At 45.9% G+C, this 18,497-nt stretch overlaps 1 protein-coding gene across 13 annotated transcripts in view; it reads left to right on the forward strand.

Annotated features, from left to right (window-relative positions):
* The window catches only part of CAB39L (calcium binding protein 39 like), a 72,113-nt gene extending 58,918 nt beyond the window's left edge, over positions 1-13,195 (forward strand). For all 13 annotated transcript variants that reach the window (XM_065053628.1, XM_065053585.1, XM_065053575.1 and 10 more), the window contains 4 exons: positions 1,081-1,140; positions 2,676-2,741; positions 3,413-3,556; positions 11,123-13,195. In XM_065053628.1, coding sequence (XP_064909700.1) covers positions 1,081-1,140; positions 2,676-2,741; positions 3,413-3,556; positions 11,123-11,302 — 450 coding nt within the window. In that variant the 3' untranslated portion in view covers positions 11,303-13,195. The remainder of the gene's footprint in view (positions 1-1,080; positions 1,141-2,675; positions 2,742-3,412; positions 3,557-11,122) is intronic.
* The last annotated feature ends 5,302 nt before the right edge of the window (positions 13,196-18,497 follow it).

An 18,497-nucleotide genomic window follows, 5' to 3' on the forward strand; every position in this document is an offset into this window, starting at 1 on the left:
TCTGCTTTCCTCTTATAATTGATGGTAAAAATAAATTAAAGGATTAGTATGTAAAGGATTTCTTTTATTTGCGATGCTGTAGAGGACGTGTCTGTGCATCTGCTTCAACTGCTCATCAGCTTCAGTCTCTGATTGGGTTGGGAAACCAAGGCAAAAAATTGTGAAAAAGATAGCAGAAGCTGATTCAGTGGAAAAATACCGACTTGAATGGACTTCATCAGGCATTCTTTGTGATCAATTTTATGTTTTAAAAGAGGCAATAAGATAAAAATTAAACTTAAATGCCTCAAACTGGCCATTTCATAACTATTCATCCAGCAAAGAGACTTGATTTCCTCTGGAGCTGAACATTCGCATCTCTGTCACTGTGCACCAGCGTTCCCATTCTGTGGGAGAGGTTGCTTGAATTTAAATATGAATTAGTTGACCTTTTAGCATGGGAGGCATCCCGTCCAGCTGACTAAAAGGTCTGCTACTGCTTCTTGTCAGCCCACCATGGGCAGAAAAAGAGCTGCAGAAGGGATTCATCCCACCTACCCGAGGACCCTTTCTGGTGATGGAGTGGCTGTGAAGGGAGCCTGCATGGCTGGCTTAGGTTGGTGCCTAACTTTTAGGCTTTAAATAAAGAAATGTATGTATAGAGTGGTTGAATTTGAGTCTGATCAAACTTAGCACAATTTTCCAGCTGTGGTGTAGCATGTAGATCAGTTTTGGCTTTGGGACCATAGCTGATTCCCCCATAAAGGCTTAATTTACTTTCTTCCTTTCCCACGCCCCATTTTATTGTAAGTACTGTGCACGATGGCCTTAAGAAAAGGTGGGAGTGAAAAGGAATATAAAGAGCAAGTGTTTGAATAGTTTTATATTGATTCTGTGAGCATTCACTGAATTCTCCTTGAAATCCTAATAAAAGCACAATACAGCTTTGTTTTTTAAATGCTTTCTGTCTATAGAAATCACATTGTAAATACCTTCTAAAAGATGACCTGGTTAAAAAAAATACTCTAAAATACCTTTGAGAAGCAAGGGACAATATAATGAGCACAGTCTCTCAGGTAACCTTTTTCTGTTCTTCCCCAGGACCTGTTAACGCGACACAAATTGCTGGTAGCCGAATTTCTGGAACAGAATTATGATGCGGTAAGTGTAAAAGAACAATTCTTAAGAAAATCTGTTCGTACTTAGCTGGAAGAAGTGAGCTTTCAATAGCAGAGGGCTTCATGCTCCGCATAAAATAGTCACATAGGACTGCAAAACATTGCTTTTAGTAAAGCAGAATCCTTGCGTGGTGTTTGAAATACAGGTACCCCCCCTGCACGCACATGGGGGTATGCGCCAAGGTTTCAGGAGCATTCATAGTTTAAAAGCAAGTTTTATTCCTCTCTGCATGCATCACATCTCCTCATATGTGAATGGAACTGTCAACTTTGTATGTGAATAGATCATGGGGAAAAAGGTGTGCGCATTTTTGAAGAGTTTTGTGATATTCCAGCACTGATAGGGCCATACCAGTGTGATATATAATACTCTGAGACAGAGGAGAAAAGGTGCTGGAAGAAGTTTTAGCATTACTGGAAATTACACGTATCTGACAGGGGGACTAAGGTGCAAGTATTCTTCTTACCATCCTAAAACAATTAGTCCCTTGGTTTCCTGCCATTTTTCACTTTGAAATTTTGGCTCAGTTTTGAACTAAATGTGGGTCAGAAAAATTCCATTAGAATCAACTAAAGTTGGGCTGATATGGATCATGGATTTAGTCTACAGGTTGTGTTCTCATGTTACCTGAAATATTCTTTATTTAATTGGCCAAAGTGAAAAGGCTGAAGACTATTTATTTAATTCTAGAGTTACCAAGAAGGTTAAATAAAAATAAGACTTGTTATTGCTGAGTCACAAATGGAGCTTAACTGGAGCAAAATTAGTGTCTCTGCTAATCTTTTAGTACTGAAGCACTGGCATTGGAAGAGCCCCTGTTCTACCTTTGTTTAACAATTAAAATTTTAAGTATAATTTGTGGAAGTGAGCATTTTTTTAAATGATCCTTGGACAGCAGTGTTGGGTTTTTTGCTTGTTTGTTAGATGGTTTGAAGATAGCAGCGCCCTCTCACTCAGTCTTCTTGACCACAAGATTCCCTTGGCCTGATCCCACAAAAGCCTGCATGTGCTTGGTGCCCAGTGGCCCTTGTTGGGCTTTAACAAGTAAAGGTGCTGAAGGCAGGTGGCACCTCACCGAAGGAGCTTTTGGCATACGTCAGTATGGGATGCACTGTCACCAGTTTGGGGTATTGCATTGAATCACAAAACAAGTCATGACCATGACATGAGTGAGTGGACGTTACGTGTGGGACCCACATGTCCTGCCCTCTTGTAAGAGAAGGCTCTACAGGCACTGGCTTTACTTCTGTCCTAGTTGGCTCACACCAGCTCCTGATACATCCAAGCCATATGTGGTATCTCTCTCTGCAGTATTTGGAAGAGGAGTGTTCCTGGGCATTAATTCACTGCGTGGTAACCAGCCAGGAAAAAAGGCGATGAGAGCTGGAGCTGGCATTGCAGTGAGATGTTTGAGGGTGGCACTTCTGCAGCCTCTGCTGCTCCTCTGGGGTGGGAAGGACCGGGAGAAGGAAGGATAGACATGAATCAGATACATTTGTGTTTTCTTGTTACTCTAGATCTTTGAGGATTATGAAAAACTCCTTCATTCTGAGAATTACGTAACGAAGAGACAATCTTTGAAGGTAAAGTTTCTCAGCGCTTTCCTTCTAAATTTGAACTCCATGTTATGCGTAATATGAAGATGCGTGTATGGCAACAGAGCAGCCACGTACTTTCTAAAAAAAGTAAATAAGTGCTTGGGGATGCTGCTCCTACAGTGCACAAGAGTTCACTGTGAATTTTCTTTCCTGGATCTCTGATGAAGCATCGGGCCATTTCTGAGGAACAAGCACTATCATTTTTTTTTCTGACCTCAGATTTGTACTTTGGTTCAGAGCGTAGGTTAACCAGAACTTGAGAGTAACACGATGGTCTGTCTGGTGCTGCTTGCTGCTACAGCGCCAAGTGTGACGTGACCTGCAGATAGGACCAGAGAGGTGTGTTAATGTAACATCCACATGAAATGAAGGCATCTTTGTGGGACAGCTGTGCTACACTTGCTTCTGTCCTGGCTGGCTCACGCCAGCTCCTATTCCCCATATGTGGGATCCCTCTCTGTAGTATTTACAAGATAAGCATTACTGGGCACTAAGTAATTCACTGCATGATAACAAATCTTGTTTCTTGTTTTCTTTTTTAAAGTAGTGACATTGAAACCTCTTTGGCAAGCATCAAAATACATGGTGCTTTCTTTGCATTCAAAAATAGTGTGGTAAATTGAAAAACCTGTGTTATTTTGTAATTGTTTCTGTAGCTGCTGGGTGAATTGATTCTGGACCGACACAACTTTGCCATCATGACAAAATACATCAGCAAACCAGAAAATCTCAAGCTGATGATGAACTTGCTGCGAGATAAAAGCCCCAACATTCAGTTTGAAGCATTCCATGTGTTCAAGGTTAGTATGAGCTGTAGAGATGGCAGACTTCTCCTCATAAAAGTGTTTGTCAAGGTGGGCAAGAGAAAGCCCAGAAAAAAAAGAAAAGGCTGAAGGCTGGGATTTACAGTCACTTACAGTGTTTGAGAATATCTTAATTGAAAACCTTCCTATCACTTAGCCTCTGATTTCTGTTTGTCTTTCTTCAGTTGAGATCTAAAGCAGCATCACTTCGGTTTGTGCTGCGGGTAGTCGCTCAAGTAGCTATGACATTGATGCTACAGGTAATAAAATCTTAGCTTTTAAGTTGTATCCTCAGTACCTTCCCCCAACTCTTAGGTCATTTTCCCGTGTGATTCTGGGTAGAGATTAAAAAAAGAAGTCTTAACATTCCACATTAAGACTAGAAGTAGATGGTGTTAGCGCTGTGCATCAAGTGTGAGCACAATTTGGTTTTAAAGGTATTAGAAAGATTTATTAAATCTGAGCTTGAAATGAGTTTAATCCTTCCGTCCTTTGCAGTGGTCATTAATGCAGTCTTAAACAATAAGCAGACCCAGTGTCTCTTTTTTCATGATGATTAATAAATGAAAAGTTTACAGTTTTCCTATAAAATTGGATTGTTATTATGCAAAACTACTTTTAATTGTGAATGAATGCATTCATTTCAAACTATGTAAATAGAGTTGTTAATGATTTTCGGAAAAGGAATACTAAGCCTGGGAGGTTATCCTTCCCCAGGATAGTTAAGGAAGATACCAGATCACAGCAAAAGGCATGCTATTGTGAAAAAGGTGACATCACCCTCCACAAATTCAGGTTGACTTGTTGAGTTTTGTACTTCTGCCATTTCTGATTTGAAAAAAAGCTTTCAGATCTTCAGTGCAGAGGCTTAGAGGATGTGCAACCTCTCCCCAAAGCTTTTCATTTCCAAAAAAAAAAAAGCTTCAAGAAGGATTAAAAAAAATCATCTCCCTGAAATAAGCAGCTTGGTAAGCTGTTCTCTTGCTGACTTCCTCTATAGTTAGCTGAACCACTGTAACTTCTACTCCTCCTTCTTATCAGGAGGTATGTGGCTCCGAGACAAGAGAGCAGTCAGGCTCCAAACACTTGCAGCCTTTGCGATGTCTATGGAGGGAAGGGATCTCAGAGGACTGGGCTTTCTTAGCCACCCTGTGAATAAATGCCAAGCTTTTATGTATGAAACATTTGTTGCTGCTCCTGAATTAATGATAGGCATGGCCTAGGCCTTGGGAACAGCTGATTTTGCTTATTTTAACAGACATTTGAAAGGCTTTGGAATAACTTGAAAGGATTCCAGTGTGCAACCACGTCACACATTGCTGTTGCTCCCATTCAGCCTTCCCATTCCTCTCTTCCTTTCCTTTTCCAGTATGTTGCATCCCATTTGCAGTTAGAGCGGAGATATTGTAGGCACAGCCTTGCTTGAGTATTTGCAATCGCAACCATGTGGATGTAACGCTGATGCCTTTGGGTACCCAGCACAAAAGAACATGTGGTGGTAATGTCATATCTCTCCAGTTCAAGGAGCCAGACTCTGTCCTCAGGTACCAACCTCCCTGAGATGATGTTTTTTTCACATGCGCAGGGTAGGTATAGGGTAGGTTATAGAAATTTACATGGTGACTTAGCTTTGTAGAATGGGTTAGAGAAGAGTGTTTACTTCTGATTTCACTTTTTAAATTGAATTCTAACTTTTTGAGAACTACTAAAGGAAATCTTAAAATATTTAAGAGAATGAGGGAAAACACTACTGCCTTGTTGTGGCCTGTTCTGCAATGCCCCTGTGTCCTGTTTCTGGGTTAGGGTCCCTCAGCCCAGTTCTCATGTCATCTGTAATAATTCCATGCTAATGTAGCTGGGAGAGGAATCTTGTCCTCAGCTTTTAATCTCATAAATTTTAGACTGTGCCTGCGTTTTTAAATTGGGCTTGCAAATACCTGTGCGGTCCTGGTTGAAATTACAGTAGACTAACGACAGTAATTTGAAATCAAAGGTCTGCTGAGAAGCAGATAGTTGCTGCTCTGTCTGAACTGCCAAAAGATTTGGGTTTAAATTACCTGATTTAGATGTTTCACCAGTTAGACACATTTGAAATGAAAAAGTGCTTGTTTTGTAAGCGTTCAGATTCCAACACTCCCATGCCCCAACTGACCCAAAAAAAGGCATGTGACTCTCACCTCCCTGAGGCAATTTCTAGCTGTTGAAGTTTCAAAACTGTAAGACAGAGATGAAAATGATGAACACCTCTAGTGCAAAAATACTTTGCAGGAACATTTTGTGGCTGAAAATGTCAGTACCCCTTCAAGCTCTAAGAACATTTCACTCATCCAGGGTGCTTTGGGTGAGAAACTGAAGACAGAGAGCCCACCTGCAGTGGGCTTCCATTCTCCATTGAGGAGATGCTTGATCTTCCTCCTAGCTTCAGCTCCTTCTCTTCCTTTTGCTTGAGCAAATGGAGCTTTTGCCTTGCAGCACCGTCCTAAAGGCCTGTGGCTGCTTTGTAAAGCTGGATATCCCAGACAATGCATACATAAGGATTAGCCAGTATTTAATCATTAGAAAAGGCTGGCACACCTCACCTCTTCTCTCCTGCTCCATAAGTAATCCAATGTGATCACCTAGAGCTGTAAGCTTCCAGAGTCACCCGTTCTTCTCTGCACTGATTTTAGTGGAGAGGTCTCAGTCTTGAGTGTGCACACTTTGGGGACCGAATGTTGGGAAGGGCTATCCAGCTCCTGTGGCAGATTTGTGAGTTATTAGTGGAGGCTACTTTGAGTTTGCCAAAGCTTTCAGACATACGTGAACACGGTGAAGATATTCCTTTAACCCACTGCATTTAGAAAAAAAGGCTAATAACGAGCTCTCTTGGCTTTCACATAAACACTGAGATTATTTTGAGGAAAACACCCTGTAGCAGTGAATTGGGATTATGCAACTTTCTTGTTCTTAAGCAGACATTTAGCAAGATATATTTTACTGCTTAAATCTAAAAATATAATGGGTACACTGTGTTTTGTGACCTTAGTTTCGTTTTTCCATGCTCTTTCGTGCACATTACAGAGCAACCTCCTGCAGCTTGCTCTGCAAATGGTCTCACATAATTGGACCGTACTGACAGTTTCCTCTTGGTGTGAAGCTGAAACCACATTTGTGGGGATGTGTCCTCTCTGTTTCTTAGGTGGAGAGTTTAAAGGGCAAAACGTGTTGTGTGAAGCATTGTACTATAAGCAACATGAAGCACAAGGCACTTCTGTGTGCAGTTTCCTGGCACAGTAAGATTCTGCATGACCCCAGAGTAAGTCTTAAAATACCCAGTCCAGGGTATCCAACCTCTGTAATAGCTTTTGCCCTGCTGTAGTCCCAGAGGGTGGTGATGCCTCATTATTAATTGCAAGGAAACAAGGTCAGGTTCTCTAATGAAGTGATTTTGGTGTTTGTTTGAAGAAATCTGGTGTGTAACTTTGAATGGAGAAAAGAGCAACATTTCCACTCTGGACAACTTTTGAAGCTTCAGAGCTGATTTTCTTTCTAGGTCTTTTGCAGATATTCACAAAACGGAACTGTGCTGAAGCAGCTATTTTTAGACTTGGAATTTTAACATGAGTACTGTCTTTATTTTGGTCTCTGTCCCTCTCATATATCTGACTTAAGTGCTCTAGAACATGCGACCTTTCATAATAAAACCGTGGGTGAAACAAGATTTTCTGTGGAGTGTTTTAGCTTCAGTTGAACTTCATTATAGTAGAAATGTTCCAGATAACATGAATAACGATTTCTGTTTTCAGGGATTTGTCTCCTTCTCTATGACAATACAGAGTTCTGAATGAAGGGGGCTCTTTTAAAAGTAAAGTCTCATGGTGGTCCTAATCCTGGCCTTTGTGAAGCTGATTAGTTGATACAGCAGAATTGATTCTGTTTGCTTAGCTGAAGTATTGAATAACATTTCAGGAATTTTCTGGTCCTTTAACCTTCTCTCTTTACGAGTCCCTGTTGACACTGAGCAAGACTGGCAGTCAAGATGATCTTTGTTTGAATGCTTGGTTTGCAAGGGGAAGATTATAAATAATCAAGCAGGAAGATAAACAGGATGTGATGTTTTCTATTAAACCAAGTTCTTTATTTTTTTGCTATGGTAATGCCAGTTGTAGGACCGATATAAAATGCTGGTGTTTACTAGGTTTACCACTAAAACGTTCCAGTTCTGTTTCCAGGCCAGATAACTCTTACAAGAAGAATGATTTAGATTTATTCATTTGAGAGTCAGCCTTCAGCTATCTTTATAAGGAGGCCTAATATTAAATGGTGGAAGATGTTCAGCACTTCAAGGCCAGGCCTTCTTTAATGGATCGCATTTGCACTGTGATCAGATTATTTCTGAAAATGTGGGTCCTGCCGCTGTGCTTGATGGTTTTCTTCTCTTGTTCACAAAGGGGGAACTGAAATCCAAAATTAAAAACTTTCAATGAAGATCTGTAACGGTTACTTTCCTCATCCCTGCCTGTAGGACTAGGTACTGCTTTTCTCAAAGGAAACTTGTCCAGGCTACTTAGGGCTTAACCGTGGCCCAAATCCTGAAGTATCCAGCCTTCATCAACGTGATGACGTGCTGTAGGTCAGCCCGTGGGGAGATGCATCGTGGGGCTGCTCGAGCCGAGGGCATCAACTGCCGCAGTCCCAGACTGAGCAAAACATTTGTACACACGATATTTCAAGATTCGTGTTCCTTAGATAAGGCACAGACTGGAAGCTGTAAAAGTACATTCGGTGGTGATTTACATCCCCAAACCCTTGATTTCTCATACAGGGAATCAATGCATGAATAGCAGCATCTCAAAATTATTTGCAAGGGGAGGGATATTGCTTTGAGATGCTGCAGGCGGTGACAGAGCAGTCAGCTATTGACAGTCTATCAAGTGTAGTGACAGCTTGGGCTGTCCGACCCACTGATTGACAGACATCTCCCTGGTAAGATGTTGCACTTGAGTGCTTGGACCATCGCACAGGAAAGCTGTTATTTCAGAGGGGCTGCTCTGAAGGGATCCTTGGGAGTTGGGGCTACTCCTGAGAAGCTGTAGGTAGCAAGGAGGCATAAAAAGAAATAATTTGAGATTTTAGCTCAGGGTGATCAGAGGAAGGCAATATGGAGGCCTGTGCAAAGAGAGTGTGAATAACTGTATATTATACTGTCACAGGGACCATGGGCCTGGCCACTTAACCGAGAAAAACTTTGTAAAAGACTTTGGGCCTGGGCTGAGAGAAGAGTGCTTTAGGCCCCTCGTCATCTTTGTAGCTGCTGCTGCACTCCCTCCAGTAATTCCTTGTCCTTCTTAAACTGGGGAGGCCAGAACTGCACACAGTACTCCAGATGTGACCTCACCAGGGCAGAGTAGAGGGGGAGGAGAACCTCCCTGGACCTGCTGGTCACACTTTTCTTTATGCACCGCAGGATACCGTTGGCCTTCTTGGCCACAAGGGCACATTGTTGACTCATGGTCAACCTGTTGTTGACCAGAAGTCCCAGGTCCTTCTCTGCAGCGCTGCTTTCCAGCAGGTCTGCCCCTGACGTGTACTGGTGCCTGGGGTTATTCCTCCCCAGGTGCAGGACCCTATATTTGCCCTTGTTAAACTTCATTAGGCTCTTCTTTGCCCAGTTCTCCAGCCTGTCCAGGTCTCACTGAATGGCAGCACAGCCAGGTCATTGATGAACAGGTTGAACAGGACTGGACCCCGTACTGACCCCTGGGGAGCCCCATTAACTACAGGCCTCCAGTCAGACTCTGCACCATTGATCACAACCCTCTGAGCTCTGCCATGCAGCCAGTTCACCCAGCATAGGGGAGGTTGTAGCTCTTTCCCCAGGGCAAAGGGAAAAGTACCTTGAAACAGGGACTCCTAGGAGTGATCTGAGGAGGAGGGATCCAGAGGAGACAAAAGCACAGGTGGGGATTAGGGCTCTTTGGCCTCAGAAAATTACAAGGTTTAAGAGTAGATGCTTTGCCTCACCTTTATGGAATTAATAAAACAGTCTTACCTCCCTGTCTGGGCAGAAGTACTTATTGTGGCACTATTGATGTGGGCAGAACCCCATGCCTTCCACACATTCCCCACATGTGGTGTTTTCCACAGCATTCATATAAAACCCCCTAGTTGGGGGGTACAAAACCTGGTGCTGGGTCCAGTCTGAATCTTCTCCCAGGCTTTACTGGGTGTTGTTTCTGGGGGCAAGGGGCTGTAACTCAGCCCCCCAGGACAGTGTGTGTGTGTTCCTCATCACATCACGTCACATCACACAGCACCTGCATGTGCGGCTGGACATGACCCAGCTTCTCGCATGGACACAATCTCAGCAGAGATAAATGACCCTGCAAGGAGCCCCAAGTCTGGAGGCAGTGGCTCTGGGGCTGGGCAAGTGGTGGTGCCGCCTGCGCTGGGCCTGACAACGTGCCATTCTGCCCAGTCAGCAGATGTTTGTTTTCATTCTAGTTTGGACAGGCTTGAAGGAAAACTGGACATTTTCCAGTTCTGTCCATCCTTAATTTCTTCTCATTGGGTAGAGAATAACTCAAGTTATTTATGTTGTTGCACAAGTACTTGGGCGGTGTTTTGTTGACCAGCCATGGTAACCTTGGTGTGAGCCAGATGTGGGAGCTCCTCCTGGGGTGGCCAGGGGCGTGCTGCACCCCTGTTCATCTGTCCCCCATGGCTGATGTCTGCAGAACCCGCATCTCCATGGCATCCTGAGGTCCCTGGGAAGAGTTTGTCACCACTGGCCTTTACAACCGGCCTGAAGTTTCCTGTCATCAGCCAGCGCGTAAGGCAGAGAAAATGTTAAACAGCGTTGTGGCATAGGGGATCGTGTTCAGAGCTGGAAAACTCTGTGGCTTTAAGTTTTACAGAAGGAAGAAGCACCACATGGCTAGGTTAATCCATAAAAACTACTATTTGAGAAGACCAATAAGCCCACGGTGCTGGTCTTGTCAAACATGGCCTCCCTGCGTGGCCACCCTCCTCTGCTCGGCGAGGGCAGCGCAGGCGCTGCGAGCACCACGGCGTTCCTGCTCCCGCTGCTGGAAATTTCCACGCTCCCGTGAATGGATTAGGCAGAGGGAAGTGGAGCCTCTGACATATTTTTCCAAACCAAAACAAAGCTGGCAAGTCTAATTTTAGGCCTGGTTTAGTATGGAAATGATATCAATAGTGACACAAAGCTTTTCCGTTCTCCTGATAATTAATTTCTGTGTATTTAAGTCTTGCATGTGGAAGAGGCTGAGGATTGATAGCTCGCTCTCAACAGCTGGGTTTACAATCAAATGCTTTATCAACAAAGAGCAAAATTAAAGGGAAGCGATACCATATGCAGGCGTAACTTTGCTTCAGCTTGCTGTTGAACCAACGTGTTTGTAACTCCTCTCTCTGCCTTGGGACAAGGTGTGTAGTGGAAGAGCAGCTGCCTGGCAGCCTTCAGGTGACTTCTTAAAAAATAATTTAGGGTGATATTGTGACTGATGTGTCTCTCTCTCTCTCTCTGTGTCTCACTGTGCCTGGTTTTTTTTTGCATGTTAGGTTTTTGTGGCCAGTCCAAACAAAACACAGCCTATTGTGGAGATCCTCTTGAAAAACCAACCCAAGCTAATTGAGTTTCTGAGTAACTTCCAGAAGGAGAGGACGGATGATGAGCAATTCACTGATGAGAAGAACTACCTGATTAAGCAAATCCGAGACTTGAAAAAGCCAACAGCATGAAGAACTACTCTTGTTTTCCACTGTAGGTGTTAATCTCATTCGTTAAGTTTCTCTGTGTCCCTTAAATACCACAATAGTGCTTGAGAAGGCACAGCAAGTGCCTGGGTTTTATTTTGTCTTTGTTCCTAGATGTCAAGAGTAGAGGGTTTTACATGAAAACTAAAAATAAATAAATAAACAAGACAAAACAAAAGAACCACACCACCACAAAAATCTAGAATAATATATTCTTTTTAATCAAGACTAATTATTTATGTCAATTTAGAATCTCTCTGTAATAGAAGCTGGTTTGACTGCTCAAGAAGAATGAACCTCTTTGCTTCACTTTATCAGCAAACTCAAGCTGTTGGTGTGTGCACAGAGTTGGTCTCCAGGGGACTGTAATGTTGTTCCTTTGCACCTGTAATTGTGACTTTGTTCTAGCGCCGCTCACACACAAGACTGTGAAAGAGTACGTTTGTCTCTGGAGTTAGCTGCACTTACAAATCAAATTTTTTAGTCAAAGCAGTGGGAGATGAAAAAGCAGTATACATTTTTGCTTTATTTTGTTTTCTTTTGTCTTTAAGCTTCTTTTTCCCCTAGATCAGAGGTTTTCTATTCAGTGCTAGGAAATGGATGAAGACATCAGCCAGATGAGCTGTTGCTGTCTGCCTCTGCCTTGTGGTAGAACACAGGCTGTTCCCACCAGCTCCCAAGCAGACTGATGAGGAACAGCCCCAGGTACACGGTGCCCACGTACTCCTCAATGGGGAGAATGTAGGACCAACCCCCCTCCATCAAGGCCCATGCTGTATCGCTGACAAAGTGATCCTGCACCTACTAAAATCAGCAAGAAATCTGTCCCCAGTGTCAGTGGGAGTGACATTGGGTGGTGGCTGAATCGTGCCAAGAGCTGAGCCCCAGTGCAGGAGGAGGGTCTTCAGCATCTTCCCATCTGGATTTAAATCCCGCCTGTGCAAGGTGGGGTTGAGCCAAGTGCAGTAAGGGGATGCTGGAATGTCTGAGTAGCCTGGGGTCCCAGAGTCTGCAGGTCCACTCAAAGCTGACAGTATTTATTGGGCACCTAAACCAAGTGTGGGAGCCCATTTAGCAGCCTCAGGCACCAAAGGCTACTTGCAGTCTGGCATTTTCTGTCCTTTGGGTTGGAAGGGACCTTCAGAGCCCATCTAGTCCAACCCCCTGCAATGAGCAGGGACATCTTCAACTAGATCATGTTGCTCAGAGCCCCGTCCAGCCTGGCCTGGGATGTCTCCAGGGATGGGGCATCTACCACCTCTCTGGGCAACCTGGGCCAGTGTTTGACCACCCTGAGTGTAAAAACTTTCTTCCTTGTTCAAAAAAGTTTCTTCCTTGTTGGTCCCGATGTGAATTCAGGTTCTGTGTTGAAGTTGCAGAAGGGGAATCATTGCACTGTTAATGTTTTAAGTTTAATAAGCTCTGTAGTCCAAACAGTGTTTCCCAGGTGTGTTCAAAGAGTTCTTGGGGTCTCTTGTTTTCTAGTGGGAAATGAAAATGTTATTCTGATGCTTTATTAGGAAGTGAAGTTTGAGAGCAGGGAGTGGAAATTTCTTGAATTTTCTGACAGCGGAAGTTCTGAGTTTTCCTGTTTGTTGTAAGACAGTTATCTAGCTAAAAGTCTAGCTAATGCTTCAGTTAAAAAGGTGACAATGAATTGTAAAAACAGAACAAGACTTTTTTCCTTCATAGAACTGTTGTATATTGGAGTGAGTGGTACTTTAACTTATGTGTTTTAGAAAAGGGATGAAACAGAACAGATTGTGGACTCTTGGTTTTTTTAAATGTCAGATACACACAACAAATGTACATCTTAGTTGCCTGGAATTTAAAAAAAATTATATATTTACAAGCTATTAAAGGCATGACTACTGATCACCTTTTATTTCTATCTCTGTTTTTTGGGGTTTTTTTTTGCTTGCCTTTCTGGATAGATAGCCAGACTCTGTGCACTGCTCAATTCTTTCACTCCGTTGCCCGCCTATGTCAGCAGATGGAGAGGGAGAGAGAGACGAGCACTGTCTTTTGAGCTGGCGTGCTCAAAAGCATCGTGTCTGCAGCCCTGGCTGCCGGGGGGCCTGGCAAACCCAAACCGGGCTGCGGTTTGGCTTACAGCCCAATTGTCACCTTTGCTCCCACCCCCTGGGGAGCACTCAGTGTCTGCAGGAGCTTGTGGGTCGATAAAGGACCATCTCCAGAACAGTGCTCCGCAGAGCTGGTCATTTAAGTCTGATCCTCAGAGACTCGGAGCCTGAAAGCGAAGGGTGCTTGGCTGTGCTCGGAGCTCCTGGGGTGGGGCTGTCTCCAGGGCTGGATTAACACCGAGATTAACACGTGGCCATTGCCTCAGCCTCTGGAGTCACATCAGAACATGGGGCTTCCAGCCCATGCTTGGAAAAAGTGTCTAAGGGTGTGTTGCTGGGCAGGGGCTGCCCCGGACATTGGGAGTGTCACCCATGCGGACGTGCCCAGTACGTCAGTGCTGTGGGCTGCTCTGGTCTGGACACAGAAGTGCCATTGAAGACATGAAACCCGGGGTGTAACAGCAGGAACGAGGTAACACCCACACCCTGGTGTTTGCGTGGGCAGAGCTGTGGGAGGCCAACAGGGAGCATAGTGCCGAGCCCCATCCCGGCATGGGCAGCCTTTTCCAGCGCCAGCAGCCGTCCATCAGGAGTAAGTGGTAAGGAGAGCTTGTGAAAAAGGGATGTGTGTGACATGTGTCTGCAAGAGAGGAAAAAACAAGTGGTTTTACAGTAAAATGATGTGCCAGGCCCCTTGCAGCTTGTCCTACAAGAAGCCAGTCCTGAAGTAAAAATTGCCAATGCACCTCAAAATAACTGAGTCTTCCCGAAGCTGAGCTTGCTTAGCTATCTGAAAGAAGAAAAAGCAAAATAAATGGTGCAGATGAAATTAAGCACCATAATAATAGTTCACAGCAGGTGGGGACACATCCCTAATTAAGTGAAAATGAGGTCTTTTCTAATGCAACTTTCAAGTAACAATAGAACTTCCAATTTCCTTTGATGCATTCAATCAAGGTGATTCTTCTCCCTAAGCAACAGCTCCCACCAGGAGCTTACAGTTTCTCTGAAATGAATATGTGGGGGTAGCTGTGTGATTGCAGGACACAGTTAATCAGAGTCAGGACAGGTGAGTGTAGTCTGGAGAGAGAAAGGAGATGGAGGATGCTTGGGCTGCAACCTCTCTACTCCAATCCCCACCCGGCACTGAGGGAGGTTTGGCTCATTCGAGTGAATCTCTGCCAACATGCGATGTACGATCCTGCACATAAACCCTTGCTTGATACAGCAGACTGCCAGGAATCTTTGAACCGTAAGCCTCTGTTCTGGGATTTGGGCAGCTTGTGCTACTAAGAAAGATCTGATTAAAAGCAGCCATGGCCTCCCCTGTCTGTAATGGCATGTACACCAGCAGGTGTGAACTGGGGGAGGATGCAGGACTCTGGCCTTCAAGAAACGTGGGTCTTAAAACCGCTTGAGCCTCTTAATCTGCATGCTGCAGGGACAAGATGAGATGAGAAGGAAAGAATGACTTAGACCTTGTAATCTAATGATAAAAGCACTCACATGAGGGAGAGGAGATCTGGATCACATTTGTTCTCTAGTGTGTGCTTCGCTCTATGAAATTGGAGCAGGGCTAAGAGAACACAGGCCTCTTTCCAAAGGGTGCAGTGATGTTTGGTCAGTAGAGAGGCTTTTTCTCTGGGCCAACAAATGCTTCATTTTTCTGTCTGAAGTAGAAGCACTTCAACGTTTTGGCTGGAAGCACCTTTCTGCAGAATGTCTTTTGCCTGACAGCGCGGGCTGTTCTGAGGCAGGGGGGATATGGGTTTTAGTCTCTGTGATAGGAAAGGGAACTGTACCTTCTTGTCTAAGCACTCTTGCATAAAAATAGAGGTTTCCATGGCCTTCTGCCATTTTTGGACTTGCATTTTGGCACGTACCACCTTCCCTGTGCGGCTCTAACTCCTGCGCACAGCTGGTGCCGGGCAGGCTCCATGGGACGAGGCTGAGGGAAAACCCAGGCAGGACAAGGTGAGTTTTGGCTGCATGGTTCAGCATCTCCCAGGGCTGTGACTTGGCCCGGCTCCCCTGCAAGCCCGGGGGAGAGGCAGGTGTTGAGCCCAGCCCTCCCGACTCACTGTCCTGCTCCACAGTGCCTGTCTTGTGCTGGCCCCTCTTTCCAGGAGTGTGACAGGAGGAAAAACGATCAAACAAGCAACGCCTTTGCTATGGCACTGGTTGTAAGTGGCTTTGCAAAACCACAGTAACAATAACTTTTTCCACCTTAGGCTGTGTGACACGCAGCACGAGTGGCAGGTGCAGGGGGAAAGCCTGTGCCCAGGGCTCAGCACCAGCTCGGCTCTGGCCAAGCCCTGGCTGTCCCCAGGTGTCACAGCAGGGAGGGGGCTCCCCCAAAACCCACACCTATCTGGTTTAGTATTGACTGGGATGCTGGGGACCAGGGGGTGTCCCAGCACATCCTGCGAGACAGCCTTCTGCCTTGCATCATGCAGCTGAGCACTGTAGTTTACCATTGCTACGGGAGCTCTGTAGCTGTTTTTTGTCACTGTACAGCACCAGCAGCAGCTGGGAGAGCTTTGCTACCGAGCTTTATTCCCAGGAAAGCATAGCACTGCCCTGACTGTCTCTGGGACTTAAGGCATCTGCAGCATATGAGGAATGGCTCAGGTATGTGTCCCATGCCACCCCAGCCTCCTCCCGCCCTTGGTGTGCCTGGTTTGCTTCCTGCTAGTGCTGCTCGTAGGGGCAATGTGCCTCTTCCCCACATGCAGATTTGGGAAGGAAGCCCCATTGTCCCATGGCCAAACATGTGACCTACCTGCTTCAACTGTCACCTCATGCCAGCGGGCACCTCCAGCATGTTGGCCTGTTACAAGTAGTCAGGCAACAAGCACCTGACCACGAAGGTGACAGGCACAAAAAAGTCCTTTGGCTGCACAACAGGCACCAGCCCAGCCACAGCACCAGAGCCCAGCTCCCCGTAGTTACAGAAACAAAACCCACCCAACTCCCCAGCACAGCTCTCCTGGGGGGAGCTACCAGTCTGCTGATGAATGGAGTTACTTCTGAGGGCACTGACAGGATGGGAACATCTCTTTGGGACCATGAAAGTGCCTTGCTCAACTCTTATGGACAGAGGCCCTTTATTTCCAAATTGCCGAGTACGTTACCTCCCCTAACACCCAGCTTTGGCAATGCCCTTCAGTTCGCCTGTGGAACAGCTGGCTTGACAAGGGCTGGGAGCAGATTTAAAAATACCGTTCTCAAAGCGGATCCCGCTGCATCTGTTCAGAGCTCTGTGCAAACACGCAGTGTGGGTGAGCTCCTCGGCAGGCGGCACACCCAGGCACAGCCCTGCCCCGGCAGCTACCAGCGAGCAAACAAACCTGTCATTTGCTCTGGCAGATGGTCAGATGCCCAACGGGCTCCGTGTGCGTAGGACAAGAGGGAGCCGGCTGGGAGTAGGTCTCATGACCTCTCATGGGGAAAGCGGAGAAAGGCACCTCCTCCCCATTTTAAAGCTGGGTGTGGGGGAAAAATGATATTCACAGATGGATTTGCCTTGTGTCCCAAGGAGTGTCAAGGGCAGAGCCACAATTAGCTTGTGGGACAGAGCAGGTTCTCACTATGGGCTGACAGCAACGGCTCATCCTTCCTGTCAAAGGCTCAAGGGAAGGGGACACTGGGGACAGGCCTACTGGCAGGCAAGAGAGCAACATGTCCCAGGGGGCAGCAGGTGTTGCTGAGGGAAGAGAGGCATATGTTCATTCCAACAACAGACCCGGCTCTCCTGCTAATAAATACCACCCCCAGCCATGCAGCTGGGCTCCTCCTTTTTGCCTTTGCTAGATAAATCTGTCTTGCCCCAAAATGGGAATGAAAGACCAGCAGCAGGTGAATGTACAGGCATTCCTACTATTTTAAATACATCTTGCAGGTATTTCTGAAAGGACATTGGGGAGTGGGAAAATGTTGCATGACATGTCCTTAAGGCTTGGTTCTTGCAAAAGTTATTGTTAAACGCTTTGTGGTTTCTTCAGGCTTCGTCAACCCTTTATTTATTTCTACAAGTTAGAAATTTAGCTGCCCTGGGGGAAAATTTGCTGGCAAAGTAGTGAGGTGACCTCACTAGAGCCAAAGTAAAGAGAGTTGAGCAATGAAGGCGAAGGAGGAGAAAAATACAGGCAGACTGCAAGGGTTTTGTTTGTGTTAATACACCTCTAGTTCTAGCCACTAACATGTTGTAGAAGTACCATCTACATTGAAGCTGGAACAGACCCTATCGCTTCAACAGTGGTGGGAATGCACAGTGGTCCTGTAGCTTCAGAAGACCAGCTGGTGCTGTGGCAGAGCCTGGCTCCTCAGAAAAACAAAGTGGAAAGTTTCAGGTACAAAGAGAAGACCCCATGAAGCGCAGAAGATACATGTCACTCTGCAAAGTAACCCAGGGACGAAGCTCAGAGCCTTCCTCTGCATGTCCTGGAACAGGCTGCCCAGGGAAGTGGTGGAGTCACCATCCCTGGAGGTGTTTAAAAGGTCTAAAGATGAGGTGCTTAGGGACATGGTTTAGTGCTAAGAGCTAGGTTAGGTTATGGTCTGAGGGTTTTTTCCAGCTGAAATGATTCTATGAATCTGTGTGCTGTTGGGAGGCGAGCAGTGCCCTTTGCTTAACAACAGCCACGCCAGCCTCAAGTTTTTCCTCTTCCAATTTATCATTTTCTAGCCGCCTCAAGTGTCTTGACATGGACCACGAGCACCAGCACACCTTTGCCTGTTGCAGCCTGCAGCAGGAGGACTGTCCGACGCCTGCCGCAGTATTTATAGCACTAACAACCCTCCCGCGGCAGCCGCACGGACACTCGCTCCCCGCGGCCCAGCGCGGAGCAGCCGTGGCGGCGGCGGGTCCGTCCCGCAGCGGGGCCGCTCGCCCGAGACCGGCCGGCAGCGCCCCCTGGCGGCCGCGCTCGCTACCGCACCCCGCGGCCCTGTGATTCCCGCCGCTGGGGGACGGGAGCTGGTTTGCTTTTGCCGCAGATGAAGCAAAATAGCCCCAGTTTAGGGCTAGGGAACTAAACTGTGTGGGTTTCTCTGGCTGGTACTCGTTAAGCCAGCCACAGAAGCACTGCCCGTTC

The sequence above is a fragment of the Columba livia genome, chromosome 1, assembly GCF_036013475.1.
Source record: "Columba livia isolate bColLiv1 breed racing homer chromosome 1, bColLiv1.pat.W.v2, whole genome shotgun sequence".
NCBI classification, from domain to species: Eukaryota; Metazoa; Chordata; class Aves; order Columbiformes; family Columbidae; genus Columba; species Columba livia.